The sequence below is a fragment of the Prionailurus viverrinus genome, chromosome C1 (assembly GCF_022837055.1).
Source record: "Prionailurus viverrinus isolate Anna chromosome C1, UM_Priviv_1.0, whole genome shotgun sequence".
Lineage (NCBI taxonomy): Eukaryota > Metazoa > Chordata > Mammalia > Carnivora > Felidae > Prionailurus > Prionailurus viverrinus.
The window spans coordinates 129,659,673-129,680,353 of NC_062568.1; the positions used below are offsets into that span (position 1 = coordinate 129,659,673).

The window sequence follows — 20,681 nt, forward strand, 5'->3', positions numbered from 1 at the left end:
AATAGATGCAATGAATGAAAATTGCTTTTGCTTTGTAATATTTATTATAATTGAAAATAATTAAATCATATTTGGCATAATTCTTTTTTTTTTTAATGAATGCCTTCCCCATTAGATAGCACACTTCACAGTCAGAGACCATGACGGTGTTGTTTACCATTGTATCCTCAGGGCCTGGCATAGAGTGGTTCATTAATAAATATTTATTGAATAAATTAATATTATAAATTAATAATATCATATTAATATTATGATGAGGCTATATAAAATATTCATATGAAAGGTTTGCATAGAGAAATTGCTGTACAAATGATCAACAGATATTTCAGGAAAAGAAATACCATTTTATGATGTTTTGAGAAATTAAATTCCTTCTTTTAAAAGTCATCAAGAGACTGTGACCATAGAAGATGTCCTTCAGCAATGTAATATCTTTATTTTGCTCTAAGTCAAATTATGATGGGAAATCTACCCATAAAACATTTATATGGTGCATATAAATAGGCTGTTAGCAAGAGAAACAGCAGCCAACAGGTTTATCCTGTCAACAGAAATTTATTAACATGGCAAATAGATAAAATAACATATAAAATGAACCATAATCCTGCGTCATTTTCATTTCAACGGTCACTTCCAGAAGAAACTTTGCCATCATTGCATTTAAATGTTTATTTACATTTAGAGTTGAATATTTATAGTTTTTTTTTAATAAAGAGGGGTCTGCAGAATCATCAAATATTTTTAAAATGACTTTCCAGGGAAATATATCCAGAGCAGCACACTTTGAAGGGAAAGTAATTCTGAAAATAAAGAAATCACAGGCACTCTGAATATGATGGAAAATATATAGATGCCATTATGGAATAACAGACTAGCCATCAGTCATCAGGAAGTTACCATTGCTAATGTATAATACATTGTACTTAATACATGATCACATATATTATCCTTGTATGATTAACTGCAAGCATAGATTGTAATACTAATATCCCAGTAAACATTTAATTTGAAATAAACCTTTCTAGATCCTACTAAGAATAAATTTGAACCCTAAATTGTAAGTCCTCTTTGGAAAACTTAGTTAAGATTCATTAATACTAATAATAGCTAATATTTATTGAGAAATCACTGTGCATCAGGCATTGTTCAAATCAATTTACACAGGTTACCCCGTTATTTGGTCTTTATTATGACCTATGCAGAAGTACTGCTATTATTATCCTCTGATTAGAAAGGGGTCTAAGGCTCACATTAATCCACGCATGACAAGGCCTGTGTTACTAAAGTCAGCAAGTGGCAGAGCTGGAGGTTGGAGTCTGTTTTGACTGTCACAGTAGATTTTAACCACCGTGCTCTATTCTGTAAACCAAACTGTTAATGTAAGGAACAGATCTGACTGAAAACTTGATCCAGAGATGGTTAAAAATACATTTGAATGTGAATACATTTTGGCATGGTATCACTTTATAGCTCTTTGCATTTTTGCATTTTTCATTCTCTCTATTGCCTGATTACTCAGATGATTTTGCTTAGTACATTTAGTTCATCTTCCTGGCCACAGAAGACATTTGATTTTGAGACTCCTCTTCTATCACATCAAAGAGGTCCAAGAGAATAGTAAATGTTGGAGTCTAGGAGGGAAAATGAAAGGGCCTATGATTAAAAAGACTAGTTGGAAATCCAGCTCAAGTGTCACTTTAAGGCTCTAAATAACGTCTGTGTCTATATCTATGTATGTATCAACAATTCCATCTAAATTGGGATTTAGTGTAGACCTCATTTAGTTTTGATAATGGTAGCAATTTTTTGTATGCAGATACCTCAATTTGGGATTACAGAAAATGGAACTGATTTAGAGGATACATAGGCGTTTTGTGATCTGGATTAGGAGACATCTGGTAGGGAGCAACTGAATAAAAGCACTATAATAAGAAAAGCAAGTATAATTTGAGATACAGAGCTTTATAATAGAAAAGGCCTACGCTTTGGTGTCGGGATGACCTAAATAAAAATCTCAGAGTTTCTATTTAATAACTCTAACCTCTGGGAAACACCCTAATCATTCTGCTTTACTTTTTGCCTATAGAGTGGTGGGAAGAGCAGAACATTCCTTCTCTACTAGGAAGAGTTTATGGAGTGCTGAAATGTAGTTCATTTAATTTTTTGTACCTTAACTTTCTTTTTTTTTTTTAACATTTATTTATTTTTGAGACAGAGAGAGAGAGAGCACGAACAGGGGAGGGTCAGAGAAAGAGGGAGACACAGAATCTGAAACAGGCTCCAGGCTCTGAGCTGTCAGCACAGAGCCTTGACGTGGGGCTCGAACCCACGGACCGCGAGATCATGACCTGAGCGGAAGTCGGACGCTTAACCGACTGAGCCCCCAGGCGGCCCTGTACCTTAACTTTCTGACAGATGTAGAAACTATGATTTTTGTAGTTCACCGTGTTTTTTTTTTCTTTTGAATTGTCCTTTCTGCTCTTAAGCCCATGAAATGATTTTCATTTTCAATATTGTATTTTTCAGTTTTAGAATTTTCATTTGTTATTTTGCATTGTTAATTTTTTTGCTAAAATTCTCTATGTATTCATGCTTATTGTTCACCTTTTCCACTTAACACATGGACATATTTATAGTAGTTATTTTAAAGTTGTTGTCTGTTGTTTCTAATCTCTGGAATATCTTTGGGTCTGCTTCTATTGACCATTCTTTGTTTTGAAAATGGATCACCTTTTTGTGCTTCTTTGCATGTCTTGTAATTTATATTTGAGATATTGGTACAATAAGCAAACAATAGTAGAGACTGAATAAATGATATTTACCCCAATTGAAGGGTACGCTCCTTCCTGTAATCCATGATTGAACTGAGTTCTGGAAGAGGTTACAGTTTGGGTAAATTACAAGCCACCACTGGTTCCAAATAATTTGATGACCCAATTAGAATTCTCCCTCAAGTAGTACTTGGGATTTAAGCACCAATAAAAATCTTGAGATGTCTTAGGGCTTGACAGTCATGTTTTTAAGTCACCAAAAAGCTTTCTCTGCACTCTACCCCACTTTTAGTAGTCCAGAGATCTCTCTGTCCTCCTTCTGTTCTTCAGCCTTTAGTGAGCTCTGCTATGCTTTCAGTGAAGGCTCCATGAACTTGGTGGGATTTCTTTAGACCCTGCTGTTACCTTTTTCAGCCTTTGCCCTGTATACTGGTGAAGATCTCATGAGAAAGAATTGACAGGTGGGTACAGACTCTCTCTGTATCTGGAGCTCCTCAAGGTTCTAATCTGCTATGCCAAACTATATGTGGCCTTTAAAAGTTTGGCTATTTTCTCCTTACCCTGTAAATTGCACTATGTTGGACTTAACATCTTCTCCCATTTTGTTTCCTGAGATGAACATAATAGGCAATTTCTTCTCTCTTAGGAGGAGCTTATGAAGTTCTGAAATTTAGTTCCATTAATTTTTTTGTGTACTTTACCTCCCTTTTGGTTCTAAAAAAATGATATAAATTTTATAGTTCATCCTTTTTGTTGTTCTGGTTGAAGCAATAAATTCGTGACTTTTCTACATTTTGAGTGAAGAAATCTTACCTTAACCATTCTGAGTCATCTTTGGAAAGGGAATCTTTATGAAGATTTACATATAGCACGCAAAAATCTACTTAATATGGTGTCTGACATTGGTAAGGGCTTGATAAATATTAATGTCCTTTCTCCACTAAGTCGGATATCAAGGGATGCCAAGTGAAAAAAGGAACAGCTGTGTGGGTTTTGCCTGAATAGTATTTGGAAGGGGTTAAATTTGGAAGACAGAGAGGACTGATTGACAGAAAGGAATAATAAAAACTGAGTTTTTATCTGCTTCATTTATTTCTTTCAACCAATACTTATAAAAATCATTCTTATGGACTGTGCTTATGGTATAGATCATCCTTAAAGAGACTTCTAAACTAGAGATCTTGTGCTCATCTATTATTTAGTCCTATGAATGTATCCATTATATTCTACAGAAACAAAGATGGTTATTTTCACTTAGGTATTTGTTTAAAAGGAAATGGGAGATGAAGTGGGAGTTGTGGAAACATAACAGAATCTGATAAAGAGAAAACTAAACTAAGGAGCTAAACAAGCACAATGGGTGGCAAATTAAAGGGGAGGAAGACTCTCCACAATCAAGGACAGCAGACAATAGCTGACAGTGTTTGTGTCTCAAGGAAGGAAACGAATTTATAAACACCTTCTTGTTATGTACTAGAAAAGAGCTATAGATCAGTGAGGATTCACGTCAGCGGTCCACACCTGGATGGATGAATTGGCTTACTGAGAAGTGGGGGAAAGATGAAACGGGGAGGCTGCATTGTCAGTTACATCTAATCCTGCCTGCTTTCTCTTGATGGTGTGGATTTGCTCAGACCAAAAAGAGTCTTTTTGTTCAAACTGCTTTTCTCTCTCCGGGATAGCCAGATGGGTGACCCCAATAGGAAGATGAAGTAAACCTTTATGTATTAGGTTGTTGTGGAACGAAAGAATTACATGTCGGTGTGTGTGAATTTCATATCATCCAGCTTCCCCGTGAATACATGATTCACAGAAACCAAAGAAGGACAGGGGAATAAAAAAGCAAAGGAAGAAAAAATAAGAGAGTCTCGCACATTTTATTTGGGTCAGTAACAAACTAAAAGCTCAATGAATTGAAATCCTGTGGGAGTGGGATCAGGACAGAATTTATCCGTTTGCAATCTTGACCTATCAGCTATGAGGTTTCCCAGCTGCAGGCGACATCAGTCTTTGCTCTCCAGAGGCAGCAGCTGGGCTCGCATTGTCCCTTCTACAATTTCCTGCTGGATCTGGGAGCATTTGATTAAAAACAAAACCGAACAAACCTTAAAGTGCATATACTTATATGCACATATACCTTAAAGTGCATAAAGGCCAGATACTTTATTTATCCAAAAGGCACTTTTTTTTTCATGCGTGAGAGTTATGCTGTGTCATCCTGCGCTGCAGCCACTTTATATCCTTTTCCTCCTCCTTAATTTCCTGTAATTCCATGGATGGAAACATTGCATCAGAAGCGTGTATCTCTGTGTAACTCGCTAAAATGGGGAATTAAGAGTCTTTTGATTGCATGATTTTCTTTGCTGAATATCATACCACAAAGGCTCTTTCAATTACACATATCACTTCTAGCTAGTGTGTCTGAGGCAATCACTACTCTAAGAAGCACAAATACGTTTTGAGTGTTTAATTAATTTATAGGCCACTGACCTTGGTAGCTGTTTCATAACTTACCCTCCTCGGTCTACTTAAAACCATACTCCCCTAAACTTACCTGAATCCCAGCACATATCACATTGCATTTTAATTGGGAAATGTCAGGCTAGAGGAAAAAGTACATGGGCCTCGTTATTAACAATACCAACTCCGATACTACATGTGTGACGTTAGGCAAGTTACTCTAAGATTCATTCCCTTTACTTATTAAATAGATGTAATAATAAGCTTTCTGTTCCAAATTTTTAGGGGAAGGGAGTTAGTGTCAAGCAGAAGTAGATGGCACTACACTGGGCTGTCTTAGGATTTTTCTTTTTTATCTTGTTTCAGATTCCTTCCCATATTAATTCACTAATTTCTAAGCCTTCTTTGGGGCCAAACAGGACATCATAGTCATACTTTCTTTCCAGACAATGTAGCATATTCATCATTTCTCTGATGCATACCTTCCTTATGCTCTCAGATTGGCTCTGGTTTAAATATTTGATAATCCTCATTTATGGAATTTATAAGAGCAAAAGAGCCAACCACTTGTGAGCTGTGAGGCTTGGATGAGGGATACCTAAGAAGACATTCTGCCTTATTTCCCTATTTAGGGTTGTTGGTGAACATTAAATAACCCCTGCTGGTGGCTGTGCATACCAGAGATCCAGAGGGAAGAAGTAATAGAATTTATGAATTTCCAAATAAGCAGATAAAGAAGAATAAAACTTTGCTACCTAAGGAATGTGGTTTCTTCTTAAAGATGAAGGAAAAACAAAATGAAGCAATCACAAATTCAAAAGCCCCAAATTCCATATTTATAGAATTTGATCTACCATTTTAATGAAAGTGTCTGAAAAGTCTGCCCTATTTCCAGAGAAACTTGGTCTCTTGAGTGAACACTTAACCAATCTAATATCAACCCCTGTTTGTATGGCAGTATGGTCTGCTTTATCCATTCTGTATTTAAATAGTATGTAAAAAGTAAATGATAGTTATTAATTCAGAGAGAAAGAGTCCTTAAAGGAATCAGGATCCTAAATAAACAGTGACTACACCCTTACCAATTTCATGAAGGAGAGATGGAGTGTTCAGGGGAAACAATATTGGCAAAGAAACACTCTACTATTGTCTTAAATTTAGGCCTCTATTCCTATATAGCTCTAGTTCTTCAGAGAATTCAATTTTTTCCCTATGATAGTGTAGGGACCCAACAAGTCAATGGCCTCCTCTGTCTTCCCCAAGTTCTTGCATCTCACCATCCCAACAGCAAGGAAAAAGAAATCCAGAACACACACATCAGAGAGAAAAGAAAAACATACTGACTTCAACATCTAGAGTGTACTGTCCAAGACTGCTCTCCCTAGGCTTTCCTCTACTGGGCAGTCACAAGCAATCCCAGAGCCCACCTCATTTAACCAGCTGTGACTTTGGAAAAACATCCTGTAAGTTGACAATGAAAGGAAACATACATGGTAATGGCTGGCTGGACCTTTTTCCAAGAAGTAGTGGCATTGGCCTTATTTCCATACCAGCTCCTGGGAAGAACTACATCTAATAAGAAATCTGGGGCCTTGACTTGAATCTACTTCCCCTTTGAAAAAAAAAATCTACAGTGATGTGTATTGTACATCTCCATTTTCTATTCCACATACATATTTCTAACCTTTTTTTATTTCTGTATTCTAGAAGAACAAGGAAATTTTTCTCTCGGTCACTGAACTGCCTTTCTATAGCTTCAGTTCTGCTTTTTATGACCTCAATTGTGAATTTAAATTGTCCATATTTCATCGTAAGTTTCTAACATTTTAAATTAGCCTACTTACATGTGCTTAGCAATCATTCATTAAATTCTAGATTATTTTACTGCCCTGATATTGGATCTTGGCCCACTCTAACTGTGAGATTATATAATTGTGGTAAGCAATTACTTAAAATTTAGTGATGACAAATTGATGTTACTTGTGAAAGTTACAATATCTAATTTTCAATGTATATGAGGACAAAAAGGGGTATAATAACTTATACACCTCCTTGTTACGGTATGACGTTTCTAAAGTACAAGGATACTGGATGAGATAGAAGAATATCTCCAAGAATGTAGACCTCAAAATATAAAAAATACAAAAGAGAGTGATGAGACATGGAAAATCAAATAAAGAGGTTAAATACACATTAAAAGTATTTTCAGTGAAAGACATGGGAGACATTAATCAAATAATATGAGTATTTACCACAGTTAAGAAAAACCACAAATTTTAAGATTAAAAGTATCAAGCAAGAGTGTCTGGGTGACTCAGTCAGTTATGCATCCAGCTCTTGATTTTGGCTCAGATCATGATCTCACAGTTTGTGGGATCAAGGTCTACATTGAGCTTTGTGCTGACAGTGTGGAGGCTGGAGCCTGCTTGAGATTCTCTTTCTCACCCTCTCTCTCTCTGCCCCTCCCCCATACTTTCTCCCTCTCGCTCTCACTCTCTAAAAAAAAATAAATAAACAAACATTAAATTTTTTTAAATGTCAAGCAGTATAAATTAAAAAGACCTACACTTAGGCATATAATTCTAATTTTTTTCAAATCAGGAATAATGAGAAGATTTTAAAAACTTAAAAGAATAAAATCAACTACCTACAGAGAAGTGAGAAGTGGGGTTACACTTGTTTTTCAACAACAATACTAGATAATAAAAGACAATGGAACATACTTCATTGAAAAGATTTTAGAATATTAGGAAAATGAAACTTACATAAGAGTGGTCATAAAATTTCTCTACAACACTTACTTAACTAAGCATCAGCAACAAGGAAATGTTTTCAGCTAAATTCCTAATGAAGAATTGGTTTTCCTGTTAAAAGGTGGAAAATAAAATCCTTCATTTACTTGCCAGAGAGAGTGTAGCTACATAGATAATATATGGATTGCATCTCAGCCAGAGGTGAACATCACAGCATGCACTCAGAGCATAAGGGAGAAAGACAGTTACTGCTTCATAAGACCCATTACCAGTTAGGTATGAATTAAAATGTTGGTGGAAAGCAGATCTTCTCAGAGAGTTTCTGTATGAAACCCATCATAAAAATGTAAGAAAAGTCATGAAACTTTTAAGCATCTCAAATCAAGGTGACATACCACCATGGTATGGTTAGATATGAGACAGTGATGGAGCACACAAGAAGAGGAGAAAGAGGGGCACCTGGGTGGCTCAGTCAGTTAAGCAACCGACTTCAGTTCAGGTCTTGATCTCGTAGTTTGTGAGTTTGAGCTCTGCGTCAGACTCTGTGCTGACAACTCAGAGCCTGGACCCTGTGTCAGATTCTGTGTCTCCCTCTTTCTCTGGCCCTCCCCTGCTTGCACTCTGTCTCTCTCTCTCAAAAATAAACATACCTTTAAAAAAATCAAGATTAGAGCTTGACAAAGAAGAAACTTTTTGTATGTTAATGTTTCTCTCTCTCTCTCTCTCTCTCTCTCTCTAAAAAGATACAGAATAGGAGCACCTGGGTGGCTCAGCTGGTTAAGCATCCAACTCTTGATTTCAGCTCAGGTCATGATGTCACCATTTATGAGTTTGAGGCCTGCATTGGGGTCTGCGCTGACAGTGTAGAGTCTGCTTGGGATTCTCTCTTCTCCCTCTCTCTGTCCCTCCCTTGCTCTCTCTCTCTCTCTCTCAAAATAAATTTAAAAAAAGAGAAAATGCAGCCTATATAACTACCAGCTAAGTTACTATGGGTTGATGAAAAGACAATTTACTCAAACATTCCCTGAAATTAAACACAATACATTATGACAATACCCTAGGGCACACAAGGCTATTGTGTTATGGAAGATTTTAATATTTTTGTGAAGTTTTCAATAGAAGCTGTAATCAATAGTCAATGTAGTTATTATCTTAAGGAGGGTGAGTTTATATTTATGCACTGCTTGAGGCACAGAGGGACAATAATGTAAATCAATTAATATGGAATAAGGTATTAAAAAATATATAAAATGGTAATAAAATGTAGAATAACATTGTAGGGATCTCTGGCAACAACAAAATACATTGGTGCAACACAATTATATTAATTTTGCCTTGAAAATATTATATGGATTTTTCCAGTGATATTCATATACCTTAAGAACTCAATAATATTACAAAAGTAGCAATAATGTCTAGTCCCCTCTCAATGTTTTGCACTAATGATGAGTAGATGTAGCAAAGTGAAGCCAAATTTCTGATTGTCCTTAAATATTTCTAATGGGGTGCATTATTTGGTTTGAGAGAAAAATGTAACAGATTTACCTCTCTAATTATGTTTCTGCAAGACTAAATATTAACATTAATTAGCATTCCATTTGTACCCACAAGGAAAATCACTCTAGAATTTAAATTTGCCACAGTTAAGCCATATTCAAATAAAGTAGATTTTTTCTGTGTATATTACTTTCCTTGTGAAAAAATTTTAAAATTTCCCAAGTGAGGGGAAAAAAAACTACCAAAATAACTTACATTTGAATAATTCTTTCAACTTTTCTATAGCTATATAGAAATTTTTTTAAGATTATACAACTTGTTATAGTTCTTAAAAAAACCCCTTCAGAAAATCTAATAATCTTTTCATACAACAAAACTGCTACTCAGATACCAGCCAGTCCTAAATGATGATTGAATCTCAAATAGCATATGGGATCCCACTCTAACACCCTGGTGGGTGTTATCTAGGGTATTAGCTTGCTGAGGCTGTGTGGTTTAAACAAAAGAAATTTATTTTCTCACAGTTCCAGAGGCTAAAAGTCTGAGATCAAACTGTTAGTAAGGTTGGTTTCTTCCAAGACCTCTCTTCTTGGCTTGATGGCCATCTTCTCCCTGTGTATTCACATGTTCTGTGTTCTGTGTGTATCTGTTTCCTAATCTCTTCTAACAAGGACATAAATCATATTGGATTAAGGTCTACCCTCATGATCTCATTTTAATTTATTTACCTCTTTAAAAGCCCTATCTCCAAGTATAGTCACATTCTGAGTTATGGGGTGGGTAAGATTTCAACATATGGATTTTGGGAGATACTTCTGAGCTCATAACACCTAGAAAATATAATCTATTTTGCTTATTGCAAAGATCCCAAACATTGTTTCAGTATACAAAAAGGCACAACCCATGTATCTGGTTGGGATCTGAGGATTGGAGTACCAAGTCCCATATCCACAGTGTGTTTGGAGTGAATAGCACTTCATAAAGTTCTCTTCATACAGTATTTCATTTGACCCTCAAAACAAACTTTGTGGTAGGTGTTGCTATTACACCCATGAAATGGATGAGAAAATTGAGATTGCGAGGATTCAGTGACTTGCACAAGGTTATATAGTGATTGACAAAGGCAGAACACAAACAGAATCCTCAAATCATACCACTTGCATGAAAGTAACTAACCAAAAGTCTTTCTCCCTCCTCCCTTCTCTCCCTTCCTTCCTTCTTTCCTTGTTTCCTTCTTTCCTTCCCTCCTTCCTTCCTTCCTTCCTTCCTTCCTTTTCTCCTTCCTTCGCCTGTCTTCCTTTTTCTCTTCTTGTCTTTCATTTTTCCTTCTTGTTTTATTTTGGCTACTCTATTTAACTAAAAAAAATTTTTTTTGCCATAGAGGCAATAAGGATTGGTGTTTAATATATACATCTTATATATAAAACCAAATATATATTGTACATATTATATCAAATGAAATTGCCAGTTTTCAACCAACTGTGACCTGCAAAAGCAGCAATTTTACGTGGTTTAATCAAGAAATAACACACAGTGAACAACACCCACTTTCCTATTTGCATCTCCTTTGAACTCTCTCGCTTGAGATTTACCCCCACTTCTGTGTCTCATCTGCCCCCATCCCAAACATAGCTGTTTATCAGCCAGTTGTGCCCTTCATGATAGCAATCTGGGAACAAACTGGAAGAGTCAGGGCAGACATGGCAATATGTATGTTGGAGACTAAATAAGTGAATGGGTTATGAGTAAGAAAACAAAATAATCACTTCAAATAATTGACTTCTTATTTTTCTGTTCCACGAACATTTAAAGTTAGGCATTCCCTTCCCCAAGACAGATAATGTTTCTTTACAAAAGCAAACCAGCAAACAAACAAAAACAAGAAAAAACAAAAAACAAAACAAACCACAAAAGCACACACCCAAAACCCTTCATCATGACTGTTATTTAACATGCAATTAAATCTGTTAATACTTGTAGTACTTATCTATTACTGTGTAAAAAATCAATCCAAAATTTAGTGGCTTAAGATAATACACAATTATTATCTCACAGATTGGGAGTCCAGAAATCTGGGAGTGGTTTAGCTGGGTAGTTCTGGCTTAGAATGTCTCATTTTGTTGCTTCAGACTTAGTGGGAGCTACATATAAGTGGGAGCTTATATGAAGGTTGGTTGTAGAAGAAAGATCCATTTCCAAATGCTTCACTTACTTCGTTATTGCAGAAGGCCTCAGTTCCTAATTGGCTTGCGGCAGGAGGCCAAATTCCTTGCCACATGGGCCTCTCCTCATAGCATGGTAACCAACTTGGTCCAGACCCAGCATCTAAGAGTAACATGAGGTCATAGTGCTTTTTATGATCTACTCTCAGACGTCACAAACCATCCCTTCTACTATATTCCACTCACTAGAAATGAGAAATCAGGGAGGGAAATTAGTCTCAACCTCTTAAAATGAGGAGCATCAAATAATTTGTGGGCATGTTTTAAAACTACCACACTATGTATATACAGTGCCAAGAAGCACTCAAATGACAAGTCTATGGCTCTCAAATAGTAATTGAAGTTCAGCACAGGAATTTTTAGGCTTTAGCTTTGTAGGTATATGATGGAATCCATTAAATAGGTTAAATAAGCATTAAATACTTCTGCAAAATAATTTACAAAACTGAACATCCCAGCAGAAATTTGCCTTAGTTTATTTAAAAGATCAAGATACTTTGGGGCGCCTGGGTGGCTCAGTTGGTTAAGTGGCCGACTTTAGCTGAGGTCATGATCTTGCAGTCCGTGAGTTCAAGCTCCACATCAGGCTCTGTGCTGACAGCTTGGAGCCTGGAGCCTGCTTCAGATTCTGTGTCTCCCTCTCTCTCTAGCCCTCCCCCATTTGCGCTCTGTCTCTCTCTGTCTTTCAAAAATGAATAAATGTTAAAAAAATTTTAAAAATAAATAAAAAATTTTTAAAAAGATCAAGATACTTTGATTCTAAAGCCTAGTGTATGTGATATAACATAGGCCAGTGCTTTGTGGTTAGCTCACCTATAACTGCCATATGGTAGTTTTACTCAGCTTCTGATTTTATCTAAATCTATAATAATTGATGACTTCAACAAAATTCAAATAAAATTAGCATAAATTTATTAGTTTTATGATGAGTGTCAGTGTGTGATGTAAAAGTTGTCAAACCTCCTCTTTACCTTCTCTCCCGGTCTCCAAGGGAGAGCACCAAGAGCTGAAGGAATAATGTCTTCATTTTGAATGGAAGGCTCTGGTAATTTATACCAAGACTGAAAAATGGTTTAAATGATGCTTGTAATATGCCACTGTGATTCTAATGATTGTTTTCCTTCTAGTTTAGTAAAGATCACATTTTCTTTTACATCACTCCTTCACTTTACAGTCTAAATTTCATAAAGGGTTACATTATGTTATATTTTGGAGAGGAGAGGGAGATTCACATGGAAATGGCTGCCCTGGGTAATCCTCCTGGCTGGTTGTGTTTGTAGCGTGCTGGCGAGTAAGGGCTATAAGACCTGTGATGGAAGCAATAGTCCCAACCATCAGCCATCAGCTTCTCTCTCTCTTTCTTTCATTCTCCTCTTAAGTTTGGCAGATGCCATTTAATTCGTTTTTTTGTCATTGTCAATTAGGATTGATCTTTTGTGGTAGAACTAATTCACCATCAGCTTTGATTTTCTCCCAGGGTTCCTGTGAAGGTTTTTTGCAGACAGCTCAGAACTCCCTCCCCCAGATGCCTTCAGCCCCCACCAGAGTGAGTCCTCCCTGCTCTGTCTTGCTGCTTGGATTTCCTAGCCTGACAAGGTGGCTTTTTCGAGTGTGGTGCTGGCAAGAAAGCCGTAAGCCATGCAACCTTGTCTCCTTGACTCGTAAGCCATCCCTTCCTTGTCAAATAGTGGGAGGGCAGGCTACTTTCCTGCTACCCCTTATCCTCAGCCTTACTGTCTCTTTGTGAGACTGAACATTTCAGAGCAGAATTGAAAAGCATGAGGACCCCCAAAATAAATAAATAATTTAAATATGTATATTTTTCATCACACAGTTTTTTTTTTATCATTATGCTAAGATAAGATTAATGAGATCACTGCATGTCATGAATCTCCACCAATTTAATCCATACAATGAAAACCTTTTAAATTGAGTGTAGTCAGGAGGTGCCTGGGTGGCTCAATTGGCTGAGCATCCAATTTTGGCTCAGGTCATGATCTCAGTGTGTGGTTTCAAGCCCCACGACAGGCTCTGTGCTGACACAGAGCCAGTTTTAGATTCTGTGTCTCCCTCTCTCTCTGCCCCGCCCCTGCTCGCACTCTGTCTCTCATTCTCTCTTTCTCTCTAAAACAAACATGAAAATTTTTTTAAAAAATAAGTAAATAAATTGAATGTAGTCAGAAATGATCTTGAGTGCACAGAACTCTCTACATAAGTAAAATTTTTATAATTGGGAAACACTGTCTTTATTCCATTGAAGTTTCCCTATCTGTAATACCCTTGTCTGAAGTTAGGGAATTTTCACATAACTTGTATTTTTTTTTTATCATTGCAACTAAACTACAATGGACATGTTTAAAGTGGAACATTAGAAAGTGGAGCTGGGTGCAGGAATGATTCTTTGTTAGGTGTAGAGCCATCCTATGCACTGCCACACATGCTGTAGCATCCCTGGTCCTTGTCCCTGAATGTCAAGAAAGGGTCCAAACCATTATGACAACTCAATTCCCATATACTTTTTCCAAATACCTCTTGAAATGAGGCATTCTACTGAAAACTACTGAACTGTGCAGAGCGAGTGGAAGTAATGAGTTGGTTTGGCTCCCCTCAGCAGGGAAGCAGACCCCAACCTCTTATAACAATTCAACTTAGAATATGGGACATATCAACTTTGGGACTTCCTCATGATACTGCAACCCAGGAAAAACACACTTCAGAAAAAATCGCACGTGACCACCACTTCAGCTTTATCCATGGAGGAATGTAGTAATTTAGATATTTCTTCTATCTTCGATGAGTTGTTTATGCACATTTTTTTCTTCCAAGTTTTTAAAGTCAAGTTAGTTAACATATATTGTAGCATTAGTTTCAGGAGTAGAATGTAGTGGTTCATCACTTACATACAACACCCAGTGCTCATCCCAACAAGTGCCTTCCTTAAGGCCCATCACCCAATTTATCCCTCTCCCACCTCCCTTCCAGTAACCTTCAGTTTGTTCTGTATAGTTAAGAGTCTCTTCTCGTTTGCCTCTCTCTCTGTTTTTACCTTATTTTATTTTTCTTTCCCTTTCCCCATGTTCATCTGTTTTGTTTCTTAAATTCCACATATGAGTGAAATCATATGATATTTGTCCTTCTCAGACTGATTTATTTTGCTTAGCATAATGCATTCTAGCTCCATCCACATCCTTGCAAATGGTGAGCTTTCATTCTTTTTTGATGGCTGAGTAATATTCCATTGTATGTATGTAATATATATATATATATATACACATATATTATGTGTATATATACTCCTTTATCCATTCATCTGTTGATAGGGATTTGGGCTCTTTCCATAATTTGACTATTGTGGATAGTACTGCTATAAACATTGGGGTGCATGTGCCCCTTTGAATCAGCATTTTGGTATCCTTTGGATAAATACCTAGTAGTGCAATTGCTGGGTTAGACGGTAGTTCTGTTTTTTACCTTTTTGAGGAACCTCCATACTGTTTTCCAAAGTAGCTGTACCAGTTCACATTCCCACCAGAAGTGTAAGAGGATTCCCCTTACTCCACATCCTCGCAACATCTGCTGTTTCATGATTTGTTAATTTTAGCCCTTTTGACAGATGTGAGGTGGTATCTCACTGTGGTTTTATTTTGAATTTCCCTGATGATGAGTGATGTTGAGCACCTTTCACGTGTCTATTAGCCATCTGGATGTCTTCTTTGGAAAAATGTCTATTAATGTCCTCTCCCATTTCTTAACTGGATTATTTATTTTTTGTGTGTTGTGTTTGATAAGTTCTTTATAGATTTTGGATACTAGCAGTTTATCTGATATGTCACTTGCAGATATCTTCTCCAATTCCATAGGTTGCCTTTCAGTTTTGTTGATTGTTTCCTTTGCTGTATGCACATTTATTTTTGCATATCATTCTCTGCCAGTAATTCCAAATACACATTTAATTTTGATTCCATAAGGTCTTGACTCTATAAGTTTTTGCCTTCTTAACTATCTGAAAGAGGTTCAGCTATCTATTATTTTTTAATAAGGATCACAATCAAAATGTATAATAATTCTTCATGAACATTTCCACTGTTTAGATTGATGTACATCTAGTAAGGTAGTTTTCATATTGCAAACATTTTATTTTGTAAATTTTCCAAACTAGGTGGTGGGGATAATGTGGAATGTTCTTGGAATTTGAGCTCCAGCTGCAAACCAGAGTTCAGGACCTCTTCCTCCTTCACCATATTCCTGGGGTTAGAGTATCTTGTCAGATTATTGACAAAGATCATCTAAAGAAATGTTTAATATTGTGATGGAATTGGGGAGGAGCATGCACAGAGTTGCAGGAAAGGTGTGGCTATGGTACTCTGTGAACTTCAAGGCACTATTTCCATGGCCATAGTGTCTATCTCTGTGACAGATAGGGTCAGATGTTGGATATTGGATTGTGCCTGCACCAGAGTAGAGGTGAAAGTGTTTGATGATCTCTCAAGCCAGCAGTAACATTTCAAAAAGAAAGATGCTTGTGGATGCCAGGTGCAATACAAGTAAAATATATTAATGTTTCTAACATTTTAAAGAAATAACTCAGGATGCAAAATGTCAATTCCCAGTAAAAACGAAGTTCTATAATGAGAATTTACAGAGTTTCCACAGGCACACCATGTGATATACCATTTCTAAATTACTGTATTCTTTCCTCATGTCCCAACAGGAAAACATGTTTCCGAATCATCAAAGTCAAGAGTTTAGGAGCTACACAATTTTCCCCTGCTTCATCTTCGTAGAGGTAAGAACATTCTGGAAATCCACCTTTAAAATATATATTATTTAAAAAAATATGCTATCCCTTCAAAAATAACTCCATGTATCCTCTGTACATGTGGAAACTAATTGTAGAAATCTGTAAAGCTATGGGCTTCTTTTCATCGGAAATGTTTCATGGTTATGGAGATTACAAACACGGGTTCCATAGTTGTGTCATGCACAAACACCTACCTAGATCCAGAGTTATAGTTTCATTACCTCACTGATGTATCTTCTTCTCTATGACCCTATTTTCTAATATCGACCCTACTCCTCACAAGCTTTTCTTATCCCAAGATCTTTCAGCCTTGTTCTGGAACTATACAGTGTTGACTTTACTTGATTGGCTAATATAGCTTTCATCTGCCCTTAAGTTAGCCAGCAAGCCCTAAGGTTAATGTCAAGAATTTCAGGATCTTTTGTCTCTCTCCAGGGACCAACACTGATCACCTATTTTTGTTCCCTCACCTTCTTTTCTCACCTTTTCCCCCCATCTACCTTGACAAGTTCTCTGAGCTCTTCTTTCAGACTCATTAAGTCTGTCAAGGATTATAAGGAAGTTGAGATGATGAGAAGTTAGAGTACATTGCCAAGATTTTCATGTCACACAAGATAATCATGTGCTCCCATGAAAGAGATTTAATGGCATCTGGATAAACCATTACTCATATTGGTCATTCTGAATTGTATATACATAAACAACATAGCCATTGTGCATCAACAAAGGAACTCCCAGTAGGAACCTGTTTGGCCATCTCAAACTGCTATTTATTTTTTTATTAAGTGTATATAAACTATTAGAAGTATCACAGGGGTGCCTGGGTGGCTCAGTGGGTTAAGCATCCAACTCAATTTTGGCTCAGGTCATGATCTCATGATTCATGAGCTGGAAACTTTGTGTTGGGCTTTGCACTGACAACGTGGAGCCTGCTTGGGATTCTCTCTGCCTCTCCCCCCACTTGTGTGTGTGTGTGCATGTGTGCACGCTCTCTCTCTCTCTCTCTCTCCCTCCCTCTCTCTCAAAATAAATAAATAAACTTAAAAAAATAAAGTCTGTTAAGAAATATCACAAACATATTTCACAGTGACCTCATCTTTATTATGTACATAATTTCCATGATATAATGAGTAAAATTAATATTTTAATTAAGCCAGAAATACTAGTTTGGTAATAGCTTCCTTCAATGATGGCTTTAACAAGATTATGGCTCAGTGCTTAGACATTGCAATTGTTTTCTTGGAGTCAGTCTCCTTTTCTATGACTGCAGTGAAGTTTTCTAATATTCTTCTATAAAGGACTCAGTGCAACCACATGTAATGAGAGGCAAGGTTATCAGGATATTACGGGAGGGAGGATGATGGAATAACCCAGCAAATGGGTTATCAACTTTCAAATGTTTCAAGTATTTAAAAATATGCATTAAAGTTTTAGAACTGCAAGATGCTAAGCTCGTTAAAGAAACTCGGTTTTGAAAAAAATCCAGTAAAAATACAAAAGTAAGCTAAAATGAACTATGTTTAGTAATCATGGCAAAGAACTTTAGCCTAAGCATGAACAGTATTTACATAAAGATAAATAAGCTGTGGAATGATGAACTAGAGACAATGCTTCCTTTCTAGTCGGGTGAGAGAAATACAACATGCTTATTTCTACCAATTTTTCTTTTATGGTGGGGAAAAGAAATATCATGGATGGCAGTAGGATGAATTTGAAAACTCAGTCAGACTACACATAAAAACAAGTAGAAGTTCCAACCAAGGCAGCTAAATAAGGCTGGTGATGGGAGGCACAGATTGAGTTTTTCACGAAAGTTCTTGAGATTACATAGCGTGAGAGAACTGGAGCACAGCAGGATAAATGACAGCCTCTGAAGCTGAATCACGTTGTTCTTTAAACTGAAACAATTCTGGTGTTTGGGGAGCAATGGATGTTCTTTACAAGGATTCTAACAAGCAAAAAAAAAAAAAATGCTTTAAGGTGAGCCGGAACACTTGCTGTGTATGAATCTATGGAGTAAATCCGGGAAAACAGACAAACAGAGATAGCACACAGTTGAGGCTGAAGGAGGGGAGGTATGAACGACAGGTGACTAGATGGTTTAAGTTAACTGTAAATAGTATTTTAACTGATGTTAGGCTATGAACAGAGATTGTTAGTCAATCAATTAACTTGTGCGTCAGTAAACTAGAGACCAGAAAAAAATTTTTGCATAGCATCCACTAATCTACTTTTTTTTTGCATAGCTGAAGGAAAAAAAGCCAGTCATGTGCCTCCACCATTTCACCAGCTCCATTCACCCTACACTGAATGAGATAGGTCAGAATTGAAAACGAGACTCTGATCTCGGTTCCTTGACCCTCTGATAGCTCAACTCCTGTGCTTTCACAGGCCTGAATGTAGTTTTCATGCTCCCTGTACTTAGCTTCACCTCCTTTGATCTCTCAGAGCAGCAAGACAAAACCACCTCTCCCTGCTTGCTGAGCCGCTTCACTTGCCTATTTTTTTTCCTACACGGCACTTGTTTCTTTCTCTTTAAAATGGAAATGACTTTCTTCTTTTTTCCCAATTTAAAGTAATAAATGTTCATTTATTTTTGCAGAGTTCTAAAAATCTCATTTCTTCATTTCTGTGTACTGAATTTCTTTTAGCAAGCATTGTTTTAGGTTCTAGAGACACAGAGATGATGAAAATAGATACGATCTCCTTCCTCGTCGCTGTTACATTCTTTTTTTTTTTTAATGTTTATTTATTTTTGAGAGAGAGAGAGAGAAACAGAGTACAAGCAGGGGAGGAGGAGGAGAGAGAGAGGGAGACACAGAATCTGAAGCAGGCTCCAGGCTCTGAGCTGTCAGTACAGAGCCTGATGCGGGGCTTGAACCCACGAACTCTGAGATCATGACCGGAGCCGAAGTTGGACACTTAACCAACTGAGCCGCCCACAGACCCCATGGGTGTTACATTCTAATAATCTGGGAAAACAACTAACACATAGGTGAGCAGAATATTTTAAGTGTCAGTTGTGGCTAAGTGTTATAGGGACAACAAAAGCAGGGAATGAAGATGGGGTTGGCTGATAGCAGACGAGCCCATAATTTTCCTTATAATGTTGCCTTTCATAGATAATATTTTAGCATACTCCTTTCCATAAATTTTTTTTAATATAATTATTGGGGTGCCTGTGTGGCTCAGTCAGTTGAGCATCCGACTTTGACTCAGGTCATGATCTCACAGTTCGTGAGTTCGAGCCCCACATCGGGCTCTGTGCTGACAGCTCAGAGCCTGGAGCCTGCTTCAGATTCTGCATCTCCCCCTCTCTCTGTCCATCCCCCACTTATGATCTGTGTCTTTTTCTCAAAATAAATAAACATTAAAAAAATTTTTAAAAAAGCAATACACATTGGTGGATGCTCAATTTCTGGAAAAATAGTTTTGAATCTATACTAAGGAAACACTAAGACATGCAAATGAAGATTTAATATACAGGTGCACCTGGGTGACTAAGTTGGTTAAGTGTCCGACTTCAGCTGAGGTTATGATCTCACCACTTATGAGTATGAGCCCCATGTCGGGCTCTGTGCTGACAGCTCTGAGCCTAGAGCCTGCTTCCGATTCTGTGTCTCCCTCTCTTTACCCCTTCCCCGCTCATGCTGTGTCTCTCTCTATCTCTCAAAGGTGAATAAACAATAAAAATTTTTTTAAATTTAATTATTTATTTTGAGAGAGAGACAGAGGGAGGAGAGAGAGAATCCCAAGCAGTCTCCATGCTGTCAGCACCAAACCCACCAAATGTGAGATCATGACCTGACCCAAAATCAAGTCTGAAGCTTAACTGACTCAGCCACCCAGGCACCCCAAATTTTCTCTTTTTAATTCATTTTTTAATCTATAAACAGAAGCACATAGTTTAAAAGGTCAAAAAGTGTTAAAAGGTTATAACAAAAAATCCTTGTCTACTAATTGTTTCCCCCTGCCGTGAAGTAACTTTTTTACCTGTTCCTCCAAATAATACGTGTATACTGCTGTCTTGATTCATAAATTTTAGATATCATCAATTGACTTCCTCTTAAGGGACTGAAGTCTTCAGCTTTTACATTGTCTATTCTTTCTTCTCCCCTTGATTCTCGTGCAATAGATGTATCATAGTTGTTAGAAAAAGCCTGTTCACAACATTTTC

At 37.0% G+C, this 20,681-nt stretch overlaps 1 protein-coding gene and 1 long non-coding RNA gene across 4 annotated transcripts in view; one reads left to right on the plus strand and one right to left on the minus strand.

Moving 5' to 3' along the window:
* Positions 1 to 1,442: 1,442 nt before the first annotated feature.
* Positions 1,443 to 11,793, minus strand: LOC125173681 (uncharacterized). The gene is made up of 2 exons (XR_007155115.1): positions 11,694 to 11,793; positions 1,443 to 1,631 (listed from the first exon to the last, which is right to left on the minus strand). It is a non-coding gene; the product is annotated as an uncharacterized LOC125173681 (long non-coding RNA).
* Positions 11,794 to 12,013: 220 nt separating this feature from the next.
* PLPPR5 (phospholipid phosphatase related 5) overlaps positions 12,014 to 20,681 on the plus strand; it is a 220,275-nt gene continuing 211,607 nt past the window's right edge. For all 3 annotated transcript variants that reach the window (XM_047871976.1, XM_047871977.1, XM_047871979.1), the window contains exons 1-2: positions 12,014 to 12,077; positions 16,415 to 16,489. In XM_047871976.1, coding sequence (XP_047727932.1) covers positions 16,421 to 16,489 — 69 coding nt within the window. In that variant the 5' untranslated portion in view covers positions 12,014 to 12,077; positions 16,415 to 16,420. The remainder of the gene's footprint in view (positions 12,078 to 16,414; positions 16,490 to 20,681) is intronic.